The 21,753-nt window shown below is 41.6% G+C and overlaps 1 protein-coding gene across 10 annotated transcripts in view; it reads left to right on the forward strand.

The window, feature by feature from the left end:
* cdc14ab (cell division cycle 14Ab) overlaps positions 1–21,753 on the forward strand; it is a 169,015-nt gene that overhangs the window by 94,348 nt on the left and 52,914 nt on the right. For all 10 annotated transcript variants that reach the window (XM_084692546.1, XM_084692552.1, XM_084692551.1 and 7 more), the window contains one exon: positions 13,564–13,643. In XM_084692546.1, the coding sequence (XP_084548672.1) occupies positions 13,564–13,643 (80 nt within the window). The remainder of the gene's footprint in view (positions 1–13,563; positions 13,644–21,753) is intronic.

Here is a 21,753-nt window from a genome sequence, read left to right on the forward strand (position 1 = left end):
ATTTTTTTTAACAAAACGTAACTGTGAAGAGAACTTGAGAGTATAGGTGTCGTAACATTTGTGAACTTTCTCATACAACATGGATTACTCACTAGTGATCGAGACATCTATGGAACTCTTAAAGGTCACATGAAATCCTGTTTTTGGATGCTTTTATATAGGCCTTAGTGATCCCCTAATACTGTATCTGAAGTCTCTTTCACGAAATTCAGCCTTGGTGCAGAATTATCGCCACTACGAGTAGTCCCACAATGAGCTTTCCTTAGAACGCGCTGTTTCTGTGTCTGTAGCTTTAAATGCTAAATGAGGAGGAGAGAGGCGGCACCATGCGCTAATATTTAGAGTGGATGTATCGCAATGGCTTGTCGACCCGTTGCTGTAAGATGCCTCGAATTTGCCCATTCTCATCTGATAACCCTGGTTTGCAGAGCTGCACACTCAGTCATTTCAATGTGGGGAAAGACGGATATCGCGCCAACAGCAGAAAGTTATCCACATAACAACGAAGCGTACAACACTGCGTTACAGAATGTGTATTCACACACATACTTGATGCTATCTACCTTTACATTAGCGACAGTACCTCAGCTGATAGCTGCAGAGCTAATGTTACAGCTAGATTCTAAGGGTAGCAAGCTAGGTAACCATATAGTAAGCAACAAAATGAAATAGCGTTATTTGACTTACTTGTCCGAGGTTTGTAGCTGGACCAAGGAGTATTGATCCAGAATTTAATTTCAGACGGTCAGCAAGGCCAACTTTGTATTGGCTCAAGTTAAGGAAACAGTGGTGGCTGAAATGTTTGGCGCAGACATGCAAAACTTTGAGAGGTTGTGTCGGCGCATTTCCAGCAAAAATAAATTAAGATAGGGTACTGGTTGTGCAGAGGCTCCTTGTGACGTCACAAGGAGCAGATTTTCATGCAGAGCGTTTGAGCCTTCATTTTCTCAAAGGCGGAGAAGAACACCCAGGGCTTGGTTTACACCCATCGAAAATTCTAGCCACTGGGGGACCAAAGGCTGGCTAGGGGAATTCATATTAATGTTCCAAGTCCAAGTCTTTTATTTATAAGATACACAGAACAACACAAGGTTAGAATGGGCACTGAAAATCTTAAGACAAGACAACGCAAGCACCTGGCATAACATAACAAAGTACACGGAACATACAGTCATGGCCGAAATTGTTGGCACCCCAGAAATGTTTCCGGAAAATCAAGTATTTCTCACAGAAAAGTATTGCAGTAACACGTTTTGCTATACACATGTTTATTCAATTTGTGTGTATTGGAACAACAACAAAAAAAAGGGAGGAAAAAAAGCAAATTGAACATAATGTCACACAAAACTCCCAAAATGGGCTGGTCAAAATTCTTGGCACCCTTAACTTAATATTTAGTTGCACACCCTTTGGAAAAAATAACTGAAATCAGTCGCTTCCTATAACCATCAATAAGCTTCTTACACCTCTCATCCGGAATTTTGGACCACTCTTCCTTTGCAAACTGCTCCAGGTCTCTCTTATTGGAAGGTTGCCTTTTCCCAACAGTAATTTTAAGATCTCTCCACAGGTGTTCAATGGGATTTAGATCTGGACTCATTGCTGGCCACTTTAGAACTCTCCAGCGCTTTGTTGCTATCCATTTTTGGGTGCTTTTTGATGTATGTTTGGGGTCGTTGTCCTGCTGGAAGACCCAAGATCTCAGACGCAAACCCAGCTTTCTGACACTGGGTTGTACAGTGCGACCCAAAATCCTTTGGTAATCCTCAGATTTCATGATGCCTTGCACACATTCAAGGCACCCAGTGCCAGAGGCAGCAAAACAACCCCCAAAACATAATTGAACCTCCACCATATTTCACTGTAGGTACTGTGTTCTTTTCTTTGTAGGCCTCATTCTTTTTTCGGCAAACAGTAGAATGATGTGCTTTACCAAAAAGCTCTATCTTGGTCTCATCTGTCCACAAGACGTTTTCCCAGAAGGATTTTGGCTTACTCAAGTACATTTTGGCAAACTGTAGTCTTGCTTTTTTATGTCTCTGTGTCAGCAGTGGGGTCCTCCTGGGTCTCCTGCCATAGCGTTTCATTTCATTTAAATGTCGACGGATAGTTCGCGCTGACACTGATGCTCCCTGAGCCTGCAAGACAGCTTGAATTTCTTTGGAACTTGTTTGGGGCTGCTTATCCACCATCCGGACAATCCTGCGTTGCAACCTTTCATCAATTTTTCTCTTCCGTCCACGCCTAGGGAGATTAGCTACAGTGCCGTGGATTGCAAACTTCTTGATAATGTTGCGCACTGTGGACAAAGGCACATCTAGATCTCTGGAGATGGACTTGTAACCTTGAGATTGTTGATATTTTTCCACAATTTGGGTTCTCAAGTCCTCAGACAGTTCTCTTCTACTCTTTCTGTTGTCCATGCTTAGTGTGGCACACACAATCAAAGCTAAGTGAACTTCTCTCCTTTTTATCTGCTCCCAGGTGTGATTTTTATATTGCCCACACCTGTTACTTGCCCCAGGTGAGTTTGAAGGAGCATCACATGCTTGAAACAATCTTATTTATCCACAATTTTGAAAGGGTGCCAAGAATTTTGACCAGCCAATTTTTGGAGTTTTGTGTGACATTATGTCCAATTTGCTTTTTTTCTCCCTTTTTTTGTTTTGTTCCAATACACACAAAGGGAATAAACATGTGGATAGCAAAACATGTGTTACTGCAATACTTTTCTGTGAGAAATACTTGATTTTCTGGAAACATTTCTGGGGTGCCAACAATTTCGGCCATGACTGTAATTTACATCTATGCTGAGCTTAAATAAGTGAAACTTCCTACATATACAGATAGCAATAAATAATCGACTATACTAACCCTAATACTAAAACTTCCTAAATTACAGATAACAATGTTAAATAATGTAATGTTAAATAACCTCCTAAATAACCTCCTAAAGTTAAGTTTTCATGTCATGTGACCTTTAAACAAGTACAAATCTAGTGAAAAGAGGATTTTTTCCAATTCTAGGTCCCTGCTTTCTTTTCTTTTTGTGTTTTATCACCTAAAGAACTAGAAACTTGGCAATTTCCTCCGGAAAATTCTCTTTTTTCTGTTAAATTGCTGCCAGCCTTGCGCTCTGCCATTTTTTTCGCCTTTTCTAGACTGCATTTATTTTCCTTAAGCAAATGTCGCAGGGGCTCCCTCATATTCGTACATACGTTTTCTGTCTCTCAGACGTAGCCTAATTAAGATTTATAATTCTAGCATATTATGTTTAGTTTATATGTATATAGTTATGTGCAAAATGACAATTGTATTGGCTAACTATTGTTTTTTTTTACCACTTTAAATTTGTTCATGTTACAGAAGTTTGTGTTGAAGTCACTCATATAATAAACAACATTTTTAGGATCACTGAATGCTCATAATTTGTCAGAAAAGTATGCATGTTAAGGCATGTTTCTCGTCAGATTTTGGGATCGTGTTGGGGGTTGAATTTGATGAGCATCTTTATTGGCTGTCACTAGTTAAAGCCACTGCGAGGGCTGGGCAATAGAAGCAACATTTCCAATTGACAACAGTCACTGCTTTAATCGGTGATTGGCAATGTATTTCACAATTTGCAGGTTGGGATGTAACAGGGATGCTCAGGGCTCGACAATAACAATGGCCCGGGGCCAGTAAAAAGTAATGTTGTGACAGTTAAACTAGCAAATAATTGTCCCGATCGGGCCACTGCAAAGCATTGATTGAAAAAATAAATGCTTTGTAAAACTTAACATCCTGCTTATTTTGCTCTCTGCTAAATGCATAAATAACTTTGCCGCTCGTTGGGCGTACCGTTGGCCAATCAAGAGTTGAGTAGTGAGTGACGAGTTGTTGTCAAATTGTAATTCTCTAATCTCAATACATTTTTTAAGAACTGATGCGAGACTGGCGAGAAACACTGAAGTGAAGATGGCAGCAAGGAAAGCTATGTGCTCAAACGGAAGCAACTTTTTTAATGAAACTAAGATGCACTGTGTCGTCTGTCGTATGTTCCCGTCTATAGCAGCTTGCACACTGCCCCAACAAACGCCGACATTCTACAATGAACGCCAACAAACACCAACAGTCTGGTCAGTGTGGGCCAGCAGTTTGTGTTTGTTGGTAATTGTCGGGTACTGTCGGGAGAGTTCAACATGTTCAGTCGGATCGGGTGAAGTTGCAGAAAGTCTGAGCAATGTAGAGGGATTTCCAACGAACTCCAATATTCTAACAGCTCATCACCTTGACAACTAGGCTCAACAATGGCTGGTTTCTGGACCCAAGAACGCGAGGATGTACTCTTGGAGTGATAGGAAGAGAGAACCCATCTGTACGACGTTAGGAGTCAGGCATAGGTTACTCTAGCCTGACTTTGTCATACTCATAATTTTCTGGTCAGAATGAGAAACCTCCGTTGGGCTGTGAGTATGGGGCGGGATTCAACCAAACTCGTAAAACAAATGCCTCTTCGCTCAATTGGATAGACCTACAACCAATCAGAGCAACGTAATATGTTGTTTGTTGAAAACAAATTAAACCCAAGCGCTCTTTGGTGACGTGGTTGATTACGTTACTGTTGATCATCTGTCCATCATCGTATAAAGCCGGCCCTGACAATTTGATTGGTCCGAAAAGCTCCTGTTCGGACGTAGTTTTTCCTCCAAACCCAACTTCCCGACCCCCAAAAAATTGTTGTGGGCGGGGCTAAGTTGGGCTGGCAGCCAGGCTCAGGCTACTCCAACCGAGACAGCAAAAGTGCCGCAATGAGAAACATCGCAACTAGCTAGGTAACTAGTTCTACTATGTTAATCTGTTAACAAGATAACCTATTTACATTTAGTCATTTAGCAGACGCTTTTATCCAAAGTGACGTACAAGGGAGAGATATAACCTATCTAACTAGTTGCTAACACGGTAGAGTAGACTATGGTCACTGCTCCCTGATCTAGTAGGCTACAAGTATCAGTGTATTGCAGTGGCAGCGTGAGACATTTTTTTCTGGGGAGCTCTGCGTTTTAGCGAGGGTGCTATGAAATGATCGAGAGTGATAGCCTGTCACATGGTTCTCTACTACAACACCTCCCCACCACATGCATCATCTGTTTACATGTTTGCTCTCTGAAGCGTCTTTGGGGTCCATGAAAAGCGCTAAACAAACCGATTGTATTATTATTGGCGTTATCTAGGCTACTTCTGACGCACATGCACGGTCTGCGACGGTCACTGACAAAATGCATACAGCATGTTAGAGTCCGCAGGTGACCACTAGCCTACCATGTCAGACAGAGTGAAATTAATCTTGGAATAGCAGATAGAATTAACTAAAACAGTCAAAGAGTCCGAAATGCGTTAACAAGGTATATCATTCCAGTTCACAATCATCAATAATCACATTGAACCTTATGTAGGCCTATACCTGGCACACAGACAGACTGCTTGTCCTAGACCTAGGCTAAAAAGTCTCTGATTTTTTAGAGGCGGTTCCAAAAAGTCCCCCAAAAAGGAAAAAGGCAAAATGTTAAAATCTAAGGCAAAAAAGGGCCTCTTCGTTACTTATCAACATAAACGAGTATTCAGCGACACTGCAATCAATGCACGCAACAAACCAGACAGCATCCGAATGATCATTGATGATCATTAATGTTACACAGCTAATTGTTACAACGCAAACTGTTACCACTAGCTTTTACACAAACTCCTTTGTTGGACTCCAAACATGCGAGGTGGATATTTCTGGAGTTTTGGTCTTCTCGGACCATCCTGGGCGTCCATGCTAATGTCACTGATGCAAATTGGGTCATAGGGTATGACTGAATGAGTGTTCTGTGTCTAAAACAATCTGTTAATTTCCATAATTATAATTTCAATAGTTATAATTTTGATTTGTGAGTTAAATATTATTCTCACACAATAAATAACGCAGAATGTCGTTGATCTTAAAATGATACTACACCTCACAGAAAAAGTAATTGCTGAAATAAGTCTGTTACTGTCTGAGCAGTGTGAAGCTGGCATTGGTTTTCTGGACATTCTAAAGACAATCACCAACAACTGCCAACTTTAGAATGTTGGGATTTGTTGGAGTTTGTTGGGGCAGTGTGCAAGCTGCTTAAAGCAGACAAAAGTGGATCTCGAAAACAATCCCTGACCAGCCATGCTAATAGCAGACAGCACCTGGTTTGCGTGACAGCTGCAGCTGCACTCACTCATGAGTGGGTGGTTGACGATACATCTTCCGGGCCGTTGACCATGCTGGTCAGGAATTTAAATGGCTACATATGAGCCTATACAAAGTGTCTTAAATAAGTAACCATAACAACAGGGACGCAGTCAAAGCCTCCATGTACAATTTTGAAAGACTTTAACAAGCTAACTTGTATTTATAACAATGAGTGACTTATATATTTAAATATTAAATATTTATTTTAACCTATTTAACCTTTTCTGAATGTACTGTGTCAGTGTCACGTAACCGCTCATCTCACATTCCATTTGCTATTCACCTCGCTAGTAGTGATGGGAAGTTCGGATCATTTCAATTAGGAAATTGTTTCCTCTACTAAAAAATACAATGCGGGTCACGTGAAAAAAAGGAGTCAGGAAATGAACGAATCGTTTGTTTCCTCTTGCTACAGATCCTATGCCGGTCACGTGAAAAATTATCCTAAGACTCGTAGTAAGACCGAGTCGGGGAAATGAACAAATTGTTTGTTTCCTCTAGCTACCAGTACAGAGCCTATGCAGGTCACGTGAAAAATTATCCAAAGACTCGTAAATGAACAAATCATTTCTGTTTACTTGGACGAGCCTATGCAACAGTCCCGATGCGCGGCCACGAGAAGGTGAACGAATCGCTGTTTTAGAGGACTCGTTACTCCTGAGTCCTTGTAAGGATTTGTTCAAAATGAACAAATCGTTCACGAACAACACATCACAACTCGCTAGTAGTGATGGGAAGTTCGGTTCATTTTACTGATTCGGTTCTTTGAATCTCGTTCAGTAAAATGAAAGAATCTTTTTTCGGGGCATTTGTTCATTTCAACCGGGGGGGGGGGGGGGGGGGGGTATACGTCCACTCAGGGGCGTAACCATGGTTTAGAAATTGGGGGGTTCTAAATGAATATCCTTCCCCATATTTTTTCAGGGGTGCAAACTCATCAGGGGTGAAAAAGGTGACAAGGATCCAAACCCCCTCGGGGGCATGCTCCTCTGGGAATATATTTTAAAATAAATACATAATATATAGGCCTATATATGCATAGTCAGTGAATAATATAATGTATTTGAGGATTATAGGTCACATGACCAAAAAGCTATTGAAGTTTGAAGGTTTATTTTGAATAAAGAATGAATTTTTAATAACGAGATGAAAATGAACAAAATAAGGCTAAAATAAAATTCAGGCTTTGCAGCATGAATGCATACATCTTCAACAGTTTAACATTATTTTGACGCTCCTAGTTCATGTTGTTGAGAAGCTATTGACTTTTGAACAACAATGTAACAATGTAACAACAATGTAATTTGTTGATGGTCCCTAAACATATGCGTTGTTTAGGCATTGGCTTAGCGGCCGGTCGTAGCGGTGCTAACACCGGTTAAAATAACAAAATACTGTACGAATATCTGTTGAAATCCAACGTCAAACCAACTTTACCACGGTCATCCACCAGCCTAAAATACAATACAATCATCTATGTCCATGACTGCACCTTTAGCTTGCTCTTGGTAGCCCCACACAGGTATAGCAGAACTGCCCGCAATATAGTTATCCTCAAAATAGCATTTTGTGGCCACGAATTAAAATTTCGTGACCACAAATTTTGGAAGTCATGTCTGGGGCTCTGGGAGTTACAGACCCGAAGACTCGAAATGAAAAGCGTGCGTGTCATGACCAAACAACAAGCTTGAAAAAAATATTCATGACAGTTTGCGTTTGCAGACTAGGCTACTCGGAGGAACCCCTTTTTTAAATTGCAGATACACAAATCAAACAAATGACCTATTTTGGATCAAAAATTGCGAATTTCGCCGAAAGGCGACGAGTTTGCACACGTTTTTGTTGTTGTTACGTGCATTTGCTACAATTGATATAGGCCTATGAACTAACTATAACTAACTTTACTTTCTTTGCGCTCAACTGACTGACGAATACGTTTTAGGTAACCATGACAACGCAGAACGACACAAGGTGGATCACAGAAGTGTACAGGAGGGGGGATTCACACACTTATGTTTTTCTTAACAAATGCATGTGTGCATGACATGTGCACCAGCAGATACTACTTCAAAAGAAATTTCTGCATTAAAATAATGTATCATGAGTTTGTATGATTTGGTCATGTATTATCACACTAGCATTTAATTATCACGTCAAACAATTACACTGCACTAAACTGTAAGTGTAAATGTAAAGTGAAAATAACAAAACCAGTCAGTCCGATGATTTGAGCGAATATCATTCACGTCTTACTAAAACAGCGGCCACGCGAAAGGGAATAAGGAAACTGTTTCTTCTACTAAAAAATACAATGCGGGTCACGTGAAAAAAGGATCCAAAGACTCGTAGAAAGACCGAGTCAGGAAATGAACGGATCACTCGTTGAGAGGACTCGTTACTCCCAAGTCCTTATAAGGACTCGTTCAAAATGAACGAATCGTTCACGACACATCACTACTCGCTAGTCAAACTACTTCAGACAGGCTGCGGCAAACACGACAGTATAGCCGCAACTCTAAACATGGTCGATTATTTTCTTTTTTTAAATCTAGATTTTTTTGTCTTGTTGTTAAACATTTTGTCAAATTATAATCACTGTTTGGAGAATATGTCAAATTTGATGCGGTCATCTCACATACATCTGCTATTGAACTCGCTCCACAGGCTGCGGCCGAGCTGTAGCCCAGTACTAGTATATGGCCGATATTATTCGTGAAAATCTTGATATAGATTTCGGGATAGTGACATGGCTGGTTAGCTAGCTAATCTTCTTGTCAAACATACGAGGTGAGCTTTAGTGAGCTTCACTCTCCCCCCCAAGGCAAGTTTACACGGCTGTTTGCGCGTCACTCCGTTTAACCTGTCATTACTGTTTACAACGTTCGCTTGGCTACTTGTTTGGCGATGCCTTTTCAGCGTGAGATAACAAGGTGTGGCGCAAGAACGTGAGAAATGGTTCAAATGCATGTGTCACACGGCGAAACCGTGACAGTTGGCAGCTCTGAAATATCAAAGTAGGCCTATAATACAAAATACAAAAAGGCAAAATACAGCTTTTACACGACATGATGCAAGGAATCAGATACGCTGACGAGATGTTGCATGATCGTGTCAACTAGGCTATAGGCTACAGTACTGTACAGAATTTCAAACATTTTTTCCAGTAACATTCGCTCGGTTATGGCCACTACACATTTACTGTATGGCTAGCGAGTGACTGCCAACCAGCATTTCAACGTTGAATGTCAATCGTGTGCCGGGTAAACTAGACTACTGTAGCTTGACTAGAAGTATGCGGCTAGCACAGAAGAAAGCTAAGTTACGTACTGTAGCTAGCTAAAGTGACGAGACTGAATTTAACACACCAGGGACATCGACAACCTCGGCAAACCTGTGCCAGTTATACATGTTTTGTTAACGTCTATTTAATCGTACAGAGGCGTATAAAACAAGACTGAGTGCGTAGACACTCATACGATGAGTTGCTCTTCCATCTTGAACTTGTCAAACCTAGAAATGTTTACCATGACAAACAGTTGCTACGTTACAAGAAACAAGAAACCAACCCGATTGGCCAACGCTAGCGTTTTCACGCTCCTCATTTACATAAAGTTGAGAAAATCCAACTTTCGCCGCCCGCTCGCCTTCCCACAATACCCTACGCGAGCGGCAACGCCCCGCTCGCCTTCCCACAATGCCCTACGCGGGCGTCAACGCCTGGTTTCATTGAAAATGAATGGGAAGCCGACGCCCCGCTCTGCCCGCCCCGCTGCAGTGTGAACGCACCGTAATGCTTTACACTGCGAGCTCTAACAAGCTCACAAAAGTTAGCCAAATCGTTACGTATTTATTAACTATGTTGGCCTTCAGGTAACATCGTGATTTGGTTTCTTCTGAACCAACTGGTTCCCATAGACACTACCCAAATGTAGGCTACTAATCGCGTATTTGGGGTTGCCTCGAGGCAATAGCCATTTACCAAGAAATCACAGCCCCATAATGACAACACATTGCTAAGTAGTCCTACTACTTAAAGGGGTTATTGATTGCAGAACCGAATTTACCTTGTCACAGTTGAATAACGACATTCAGTGGGTGGGTAAAATGGACATACAGTGAACCTCAAAGTCCATTGACACCTCTTTCCTATGCAAATCTCACAATAAAAAAATGTGAAACTTCCAAAACTTAACAAACCAAATTCACCTTCAAACAAATCTCCTCAATCTATCCCATCATCAAAAACATTTGAGTCAATGCTAAACCATGATGGCAGGGCCGGCCCTAGGGTTTTTGGGGCCCTAATCAAAAATAGTGTATTGGGCCCTTTTGATTGACAATATAACAATCGCGGGGCCCTAAACAAATGTTTTGTTTGTTTATTGGGTTGGGCCAGCCCTGAATGATGGCAAGCATTTAATTATTTAGGTTTTGAGCAAAGCCGGAAATCTCTAAGATGGCTACAAAGGAGTTTACTTGAATGAATTTTCTTTCGTTCTCGTACCAGAAGTCCACTCGCTGCATCAATCAAATTGATTGAGCATCATCTGTAGCACTTATAACAATGAATGAATGAATTGTGTTTTACTTCCAAAAAGCCTGACATTTACATTTATTCATTTAGCAGACGCTTTTATCCAAAGTGACTTCCAAGAGAGAGCTTTACAAAGTGCATAGGTCACTGATAATAACAACAATATAGCCCAAAACATTGCGGGTAGCCAAAACAAGAAGCACACATTGTGAACAACCAAAAAATAAGTGCCAAAGTGAAAAACCATAAGAGCATGTAGTTAAGCAAGTTACAATTAAACAACATCAATCTCTAAGTGCAAGTGTACCTGTAGAAAAGCAAGCAACAGTAAAAATAAAAATAAGATTAACTAAAATTGAATATTTTGCAGCGAATACAGCAGTATAAATCAGCTACCACTAACCAACAAGAGCAACAAGTCTCTAAGCAAGAGTCATTGTGATCCTTGAGGAAACTAGCGTTGGGTTCAGCAAACCATTCCTAAGTACCGTTGTACTCCCGGAACAAGTGCGTCTTGAGCCTACTCTTGAAGGTGGAGAGACAGTCTGTGTCTCTGATGGAGGTGGGGAGTTGATTCCACCACTGGGGGGCCAGGCAGGAGAAGAGCTTGTGTTGGGACCGGGCGGTCTTGAGCGGTGGGACCACCAGGCGGTTGTCTGAAGAAGACCGTAGGTGGCGGGTGGGGATGTAAGGCAAACTGCATTACGTGAAAAATGATCCAAAGACGGGGATGTATGGCAATAACGGCGATGTAAGGCAAACTTTTCATGCAGGAGAGACTTGATATAGTCGGGTGCAGTCCCGTTCACTGCTCGGAAGGTCAGTACCAGGGTCTTGAATCTGATGCGGGCCATGATGGGTTGCCAGTGGAAGGAGATGAGGAGCGGGGTAACGTGGCAGCGTCTGGGTAGATTGTAGACCAGGCGGGCCGCTGCGTTCTGAATCCTCTAAAGAGGGTGGGTTGCGCATGCTGGGAGACCGGCGAGCAGCGAGTTGCAACTTGGAGAGGACAAGTGCTTGGACAAGCAAGTTGGGTGGAGTGCTCAGACAGGTATCTCCTGATCTTCCCGATGTTGTAGAGGGTGAATCTACACGACCGGGAGACCGCAGCAATGTGGGCCGTGAGGGAGAGCTTGTCATCCATGGTAACCCCAAGGTTCCTGGCAGAGGATGAGGGGGTCACCGTCGCAGATCCCAAGGTGATTGAGAGGTCGTGGGAGATGGAGAGTTTGGCCGGGATGATGAGAAGTTCTGTTTTGGCGAGGTTCAGCTGGAGGTGGTGCTCGGTCATCCAGGCGGAGATGTCTGCGAGGCAGGCCTCAATCCTAGCTGAGATCCCCGGATCGGTCGGGGGGAACGACAGGTACAGTTGCGTGTCGTCAGCATAGCAGTGGTAGGAGAAGCCATGGGAGGTGATGATTGGTCCAAGTGAGGTGGTGTACAGAGAGAAGAGGAGGGGTCCAAGGACGGAGACCTGTGGGACACCAGTGGAGAGCTGGCGAGGGTCTGACAGTTTGCCTCCCCTGGAGACCTGGTAGGATCTTCCCGACAGGTAGGATGAGATCCACTGGTGCCAGTGATGCCCATCTCAGAAAGTCTGTAGAGCAGGATCTGGTGGTTAACCGTATCAAACGCTGCAAAAAGGTCCAGCAGAATGATGACTGATGACCTCGAAGCCGCTCTGGCAGACTGGAGGGCAGTGGTGACTGAAAGGAGGGCGGTCTCTGTGGAGTGGCCGGTCTTGAAGCCCGATTGGTTGGGGTCAAGCAGGTTGTTCTGAGAGAGAAAATTAGACAGTTGGTTAGATACAGCACGTTCAATGGTTTTAGAAAAGAAGGGTGAAAAGAAAAGAAGTGATACTTATCAAGGTCCAGACCGTCTTTGGACTTTAGCCATCTCCTCTCAGCTGCTCGAAGGGTGGACCGTTGACAGGGGACAGAGAGAGTCAAGTGATGCAGTTAAAGTGGTTAAGAGGGTGTCGGTGGCAGTGTTAGTGGGGTGGGACGAGAACTCGTCAATGGGAGGGAGGAAGTTACAATAGAGGAGAAATGGGAGGGGGATAGGGAGCGGAGGTTGCGCCGGAAAGTTACGAAGAGAGGGGAGGTAGGAGGAGTTGGAGGGAGAGAGACAGAGAATTGGATAAAGTAGTGATCAGAAATGTGCAGTGGGGTTACAGAGGTTAAGTCAGTGATACCATTACGTGTCAGGATGAGGTCTAGCTGTTTGCCTGCCTTTTGGGTCGCCGGTGTGCTCAGCAGTGTCAGGTCGAAGGAGGTCAGGAGAGACAAGAAGTCGACAGCCTACGTTCCTTGGAGGTGGATGTTGAAGCCCCCAAGGACTATCAGGGGGGTTCCATCATCCAGGAGGACGCTGAGGAGCATGTCCAGCTTCTCCACAAAGTCGGCTAGCGGTCCTGGTGGGCAATAAAGAACAATTAAGCATGCTTTGATGGGATCAGTTAGCATCACATAATGGTGTTCAAATGATGTGGCAGTAACAGAGAGTGGTGTGGATGTGTATTTAATATGTGGGGAAAGAAGAAAACCTGTCCCACCACCCCGCCCGGTCGAGCGGGGTGAGTGAGTGAAGGAGTGGTTGACATATACTTATAACAAAAAGGGAGGGGTAGTGATGGGCTGTAAAAGCTTCAGTTCTATCTGTGTATTACCTGTATGGAATTGTAGGTTTAGAAGACTTGAATAATGCTTAACTGAATACTTAACCTTATTCAAAACTTTACAGACAAAAAAAATAGAAAATCTTCTGTCTCTCTACCGTGCAGGTAATCTACCTAAAGAAGACACCAGAGGAGGCATACAAAGCTCTTATTTCTGGCTCCAACGCATCATATCTGCCCTTCAGGTGAGTTGACAGGCAACCACAGATGAGGCTTTCATTAAGCTTTTTTGTCTGAAGTACCCAAGGGATTATTAGCCCCCAATTGTTATTTTTGGCATGCATTTTATAACACTTGTACCACACTTACTCACACCCTTACATTAAGTAGTTTTGTAGTCTCATGGTATCTCAAATTTAAGCTTTGAGTTCCCCACGCCATTTGACCTAGACTTTACTACACTAGTGCACAATGCCTGGGATGCAGTCATTGATTAAGATGTCAGTGAAACACACACAGATTCCTGGAATTATAGATAGGGCACAGTGCTCGTGTAACAGACGTGGTCTTGCAAGTTCCATCAGAGGCACTGTCCGCTCCGACCAGGAGTCGAACTTACCACCTCTGACTTCCCAAGCGCCACCACTACTAACTACGCCAATGAAAAGCTAGCAATTTGTTGACGAGGGTGGCCTTTTACATACTTGAGGAGTGAGTTTCACCACACCCCGGCTACACTCGCAATGATGTTGGTGATACCCACATATTTCTGGAATTATATATGGATAGTGCAGTGCCTGTGATGCAGCTGGTGATAACAGTTCTTCTCAGTGGTTTTGGTACCTATATTTCTCAGATCACAATTGAAATTCTCTGTCATCCTGAAGTACCACACCAATTCTAGTCAAATTGCCAATGCTGTGGTATCCTACATTCATGCAAATGGTTATGTATCCTTCATTTGTCTGCTGTTTCCTTGGTTATACATTGCTTATGTTGATCAAAATGTACTATATTGGTTCTCTGTTAAATGGTCTTACCACCACAAACATCTAAACATTTAGTTCATAACTAGTGTCCATTCAGAAGCCCGATGGCCCTTGGGTAGAAACTGTTGTCCAGTCTGCGTGTGTGCGACCGGAGGCTGCGGCAACGCCTGCCAGAAGGCAACGGGGTAAAGAGACTGAAGGATGGGTTGGAACAGTCTCTTAGAATCCTGCCGGCTTTCCTTAGGCAACGTGTATTAGGGATGTGCATCTCCATCACTGAGGACGATGCGATACACATCTCGATGCACTGCCAACAATCCGATACATTAAAGATACATAAAAGCAACTACTAATGTGATACAATATGATTCACCCCTATTGGGATGCAGTGCGATTTGACACAATGCGATTCAATGAGATGCGATGCAAAGGGAATATGATGCTATGCAATTTAATATGGTACATAATGATTTACTTTTATGCTATGATTTATTTATTTGTCAGACTGCAAATCATCAATTAACTAAACAAGTGAAAGTTTTATTTCACATATTAAACAAAGTCTCTGACAAAAGATAAAATAACATCAGGCCTGGACCTTGCCTTAAACCAGTCCTTCCTGTTGTATGTGTACTCTGAATGTAAAAATGGGTAAACTACTGCCAGTCACAAGCTGCTGTAAACACTGTCATAACATTACACACTAAATTGAACTCATATACGTCCTACTTTTCCTACTCATACGTCCTACTTAAGATTTTTCTCAATGACTCAGCTATCTCTCGTCCTACTTTGTCGTACACAACAGGGATTTGTTTTGTCGGAGAATAGCTTCCTATTCTTGCTAGGGTTACCGCTGGAGCTAGCCACTGACTGTAGCCATAGCTGAATCTGAGGGGGAGGCGGACATCTCCACACAAATACCATGTAACCTCTTCAGGTGACTACCTAAATAGCCGTGCGCTGCCTGTGTACTTTATAGCAGTACGATTTATCTTGCCAATTGCATGGGTCTTGTCAACCACCAGCCATCTTTTTTTTTTTTATCCGAAGTGTTGCCAAACCTTGGATTTATTGCAATTTGTAGGAGCGTATAACTCTTCCTCCGCCAACACCCGCCCGAACACGCCTCCAACTCGCACAAAACTTTCCGGAGAGACTTCATGAGAATCGGCCAGTGACAGCAGTGGAGATAAGAGCGTGCTTAAGAAACTATCTAAATATACAATTATTGGTCACAAATCATTGGTCAAATTTCTAAATACTAAAGGTGTTCGCATACACATAATTCCGTAACACTTTACAATAAGGGTGCATGAATTATCATTCATTAATGCATTAACTAATGCATGAATCATCATCAGTTAGTACATAACTCAGAGAGTACTTAATGATGCACTGATCATGAACACATCATTTGGTAATAGGGAGTCACATATGATTTACTATTAATTAAATCTGGAATGTATCAATTCCTATTGACATTAACACATTAACTGATAGGTGAGTCAACTACTTTAGTTAATCGTGCAAACTATGACTGTTAGTTACCTGTGTGAACCAAAACCCTGAGTTAACAGGGTAATTCATGTGTTAATTACTAGAATGGCAGTATCCATGGATTGAGACGGTACTGAATCATTTGTTAATAGTAATGTGCCTCCTCAAGTAAAGTCATAACATGAGTTACATTCACTTATCCTTAACTAATTATTCACTCAACAAATACTTTCTGTTTTTTCAGAGAGACAACTTTTAAATAAACTCTATTATGAGTTGGAATCCTGCATTACAGTCAAAATAACTTTTTGACGAATTGATAACTACCATGCCATTTGCAAAACATTTTATTTCATTCGAACAACACATGCAAGGCTACCCTTCTAAGAAGATGTCCACTCGAAATATCGACCAGATCTCCCATAGAAAATGTCTGGCTGCAACAGATCCTGGATTCTGGACCGATTCATGATGGTGAACTTTTATGTTCGATAGTTAACTTTCCACTATCCCCTAAGCTCGGCATTATACATCAACTTGAAAAGGGTGAAAGCTAACAGAGAATAATTAAGCATTTGAATGGTAAAGGCAAACTACGTGGAGCTGACTGACCTTACTCATACAAACTTAACAATGCTTTTTTACCCATTATAGTTAGACCTAGACTAGCTAGCTAGTCAGCCAGCTGACAGACTCTAACCTATCTATTTAGAGACGCTGAGGTGATTATCGAAATGATCAAAGACAGTATATACAAAAATGAATGTGGCTAGCAATTTCGCCAAGCAAAAAAACAGAAATAGGTTGCAGCAGTTTGTCCCTACTACAGTTTAAAAATCCACGATGGGACTGAATTTAACCCTTCGTAGGTTCGGCGACATTTTATAGTACAAAATAGCTGTCAATCAAAAGGATATGCAGTCTTTCGACACACCCTCCAATCATCATGCAGAAGCCCAGCGTCCAGGCCAGCCCACTCCTCTATTCACCTCCAGAGACGCTAAGCGTCCATGGCGGGACATAATCGCAGCATTTATCCAATGAGCGTATAGTTTTGAAACACTGAAAAATCTCTTCAGAGAAGCTTCATGATGTCCATTGAAGCTGGGCTTCAACAGGGAAATGCACTGTGACGCTACGGGAATGTATGAGAAGAAAATTAGTTAATCGACCTACTACTATACGTAGCTGATTCTGAACTAATGTGTCTTCAGGATGAACGTGTTCAAACACATTTAATATTTTAACACTATAGTAAATATTTTACCATACCTTTTTTGATATTTTAGGGGAAGCTGAGCTTCCTTTTCAGTCTTAAAGAAATCGACACTGGTGGAAAGTTAACATAGGAGTTCACCGTCATGAATCGGTCCAGAATCCAGGATCTGTTGCAGCCAGGCATTTGGAAGATCTGATCGATACTTTGAGTGGACTTCTTAGAAAGATGGCCTTGCATGTGTTGTTCGAATGAAATAAAATGTTTTGCAAACTTTATGGTAGTCATCCATTCGTCAAAAAGTTATTTTGACTGTAATGCAGGATTCCAATTCATAATAGAGTTTATTTAAAAGTTGTCTCTCTGAAAAAACAGTAAGTATTTGTTGAGTGAATAATTAGTTAATGATTAGTGAATGTAACTCATGTTATGACTTCACTTGAGGAGGCACATTACTATTAACAAATGATAAATTACCGTCTCCATCCATGGATACCGCCATTGTAGTAATTAACACAGGAATTACCCTGTTAACTCAGGGTTTTGGTTCACACAGTTAACTAACAGTCATAGTTTGCACAATTAACTAAAGTAGTTTACTCACCTATCAGTTAATGTGTTAATGGCAATGGGAATTGATACATGATTCCAGATTTAATTAACAATAAATCATATGTGACTCCCTATTGCCAAATGATGTGTTCATGATCAGTGCATCATTAAGTATTTTCTGAGTTATGTATTAACTGATGATGATTCATGCATTAGTTAATGCATTAATGAATGATAATTCCCACAATGGTTGTGTCGTCAGCAAACTTAACAAGAAGGTTGGAGCTGTGCGTTGCCGCACAGTCATGAGTGAACAAGGAGAACAGGAGAGGGCTGAGCACGCAGCCCTGGGGGGTACCTGTGTTGGTGATCAGTACAGATGAGGTGCGGTCACCGATTCTCACCACCTGTGGCCTCCCGGTCAGGAAGTGGAAGATCCACATGCAGAGGGAGGTGCTTAGTCCCAGGTCCACAAGCTTGGAGACCAGTCTGGAGGGGATGATGGTGTTGAATGCTGAGCTGTAGTCAATGAACAGCATCCTCACATACGTATTCCCCTTGTCCAGGTGGGAAAGAGCGGTGTGCATAGTCAGAGCGATGGCATCGTCTGTAGACCTGTTGGACCGGTATGCAAACTGCGTAGGATCCAGGGTGGGGGGCAGCGAGGAGCAGATGAATGATTTGACTAGCCGCTCGAAGCACTTCATGATGACAGAGGTCAGTGCTATCAGGCGATAGTCATTCAAACATGTGACCTTGGTGTTCTTGGGCACAGGGATGATGGTGGTCCTCTTGAAGCATGTGGGGAGTACAGCTCATTGAATCCGCACTAGGTGCTACCATCTTGAATGAGTCAAAAGCAGTCAATTCAAGTTGAACCACCAATCAGAGGCTTTAACCCGCCCCCTGACTTGGTGATGGCGGACGACGGATTTATTTTGCTGCAGCAAGTTACATCGTGGATAAATGTAAGGATAAATAAATAAATGTAAGCATAAATAAATAAATAAATGTGAACACATTAAAACGTTTAAAAAAAATAATATATATATATTATATATATATATATATATACATTTATATATATATACACACAAATACATTTATATATTTAGTGTCTCATTTAATTTGTAATTTATATATTTTGTATGTCAATTAGGCATTTCATTATATAATTAGTCATTTATTTAAGCTTTGTGTTATATAATTATTTAGTTATCCAAGTATTTATTTAGTTAGTTTTGTCCCCTATAATCCTCCATAAATAATAGGCTACTGTAATCGCGCCGAAACTCACGCAAACGTTGCTATGGGACACACTTGTTGCTTGTTGGTGACAGTGTGTGTGTGTGTGAATTGGCCACTGGTGATATACATACACACCTATATTATAACATTCCGGTTTTAAAATCTATTAAGGATATGCCTAGAATTTTTTTCCCCCTGATTTACTTAGCCAGAGGGGTCCCATTATTGTCCTCCCAACCCCTTTCAACGGAGAAATGTCAAGTTTGACACTGCAGAAGGCAGATGCTACACATACGGTTTTAGAGCATATTTACATACTCAAATCTCAAAGTAAGAAGCTGTAATTTGGTGTGCAGCAATATAAGATGTGTACATATTGATGAGTTACTTTCGTGCTGCTGCATCTCTTCATTAAGAAATTAACAGAAGAAACGGGCCACTTACTCTAGGTTTATGGTATGGCTAATGAAAGCATGCGATTTCCGTAATTGTTGGTCAACTGTTGGTGTGCGCACATGTGCACGTGGCACTTGGAAAAAAGTGTCCCTCATTTGGGGTTGAGGAAGTTGGCAACCCTACCCCCTGCAGACAAGAGGACTTACTGGCGGCATTTTTGGGGGGGATTGTTAATGTCTAAATGCTTATCCAAACAACGTAAGTGGTGGCACTGCACTAAATTGGATTATAAAGAGAACACATGCCGAATATGAACTTTGCAGAGTGCAAAGACCCATTCTAATTTGTACACACACACAGATTCCTGGCATTATGAGAGAGATAGGTTAAACTCCTCAAGATGAATCAAACAGCCATCATGATCTGCAATTACAGATTTTCAATCATTTAGTGTTTTTGATAAACATTAGTAAAATGGCTTGTTTCAACTATCACTTTTTAGATGTCAGTACTGTGTCATACTATTTAAATGGTCAAACATTTAGTTGTTTTGCATTTTACTCCGTTGCATCACCCTCTCCTATTCTCTCAGAATAAATGTCTTGTCAGACAAAAAGCTGTGGTGCAAAATTTGTAGCTAATGAATTTCTCTTTCCTTCCCTTTTATACACTGTAAAAAAAAAAAAAAATACTGCACTTTTTCTGTAAATTATACATGTTTTTTTCTGTATTTCTGAATGACAGGAAATACAGATCGAAAGACAATGGCAAAATGTAAATTTCGGGGTTCGAGCTGGGGCTGGAGCCAAGGCAGGAACCAGGGTCTAGGGTGGGCCCTCTGCTGTAGGCTTCGTGGACCACCCAAGGCAAGCCTGGTCCCAAGGAAAGGGTTCGGGTGACTCTCCGCTGGGTCCTTTTGTGGTCTTGTCATTCTGTCACGACGTGAGGTGGGGTTGGACCCAAATGCAGTGGAGTCAGCAGGCATGGTCGAAAACAAAGGGTTTAATACTTGAAACAGACAGGGTCCACGCACGCAGGGGTAGTAGCAGTATGACAAGACAAAGACTGGACACAAAACAGAAACCTAAATACACAGAACCAAACGACACACAGGTGAAGACACTGACACTAACGAGAACCAGACAGGTGAAGACAATGACAGGGAAACACTAGGACAGGGCAAAACCAAAAGCAATTGGGGGGCACGGCTGTGGCCGTGACATTAACAGTTATTTTGCAGTCAATTCAAAGACTACAAAGGCCTGCAAAAGCCTTTTTGTGGCTATCTCGTTGTTTATGATCATTGACAAATGCACTTTTAGTAAAGTGCTCTCTTGGAAGTTGCTTTGGATAAAATGGGATGTGAGTCAGATGGCTGAGCGGTGAGGGAGTCGGGCTAGTAATCAGAAGCCAAAATGACGTTGTGTCCTTGGGCAAGGCACTTCACCCTACTTGCCTCGGGGGGAATGTCCCTGTACTTACTGTAAGTCGCTCTGGATAAGAGCGTCTGCTAAATGACTAAATGTAAATGTAAATGTGTCTGTTAAATGAATATGAAGACTCCAGAGCAGGACGAAGAAAAGTTGATTAGATAGTTGGATATAGATAGATAGATATAGAACTATCTATATAAATAGGAGTCAGGTGGCTGAACGGTGAAGGAGTCGTGCCAAAGCTGGGGAACATTCGTCTACCTGGGGGGGGGGGGAAGATAGGAAAGGAGGGGGGAGAAAGGGGGAAGAAGAAAAGGGAGGATTTTTTTTTTATAGCCCATAATTACATCAACAATGGTTTTTAATTGTTGAGGTATATCAGGAATCACAACTTAAACCTTATTTTTCTATTTTTATAGACATATGGGATAAAAGTTAATCCCAAGGTTCTGGTTTGACTAAATTGTTGCCAGAAATTCAAGTGGTTATTTTTTATTCTGTAAATCACATAATTACTGTTTGGTTAATAACAAAACAATGATGACACTATTTACTGTTAAGTGAATATTTAAAATTAAGTTGATGTATTTAGCAGAAACCTTTATCCACAAAACAAACAAACGAAGCATAGGATAATACATTTCTGTTCTGATGAAACTTTTATTTTCAGTCATCACAAAGCCATTATACAGCAGTAATTGAATCCCTCCATTCACTTATTCAACATTAACTATAGACAATAACTTAAATATATACAGAACAGTAGTGAATCCCTCCATTTACTTATTCAACAGTAACTATAGACAATAACTGAAATATATACAGAGCAGTAGTGAATCCCTCCACTCACTTATTCAACAGTAACTATAGACAATAACTGAAATATATACTAGGGCTGTGAAATGATTAAACATTTTAATCAAATTAATCACAGGTTTCTGTGGATTAATCATGATTAATTACATATTACCGATTTTCCGAATCTTTGTCATTTGTGTCTGCTTTGATTTTGTGGTACCTT

Source organism: Hypomesus nipponensis, chromosome 26, assembly GCF_054491055.1.
Source record: "Hypomesus nipponensis isolate SF chromosome 26, ASM5449105v1, whole genome shotgun sequence".
In the NCBI taxonomy this organism is placed as follows: domain Eukaryota; kingdom Metazoa; phylum Chordata; class Actinopteri; order Osmeriformes; family Osmeridae; genus Hypomesus; species Hypomesus nipponensis.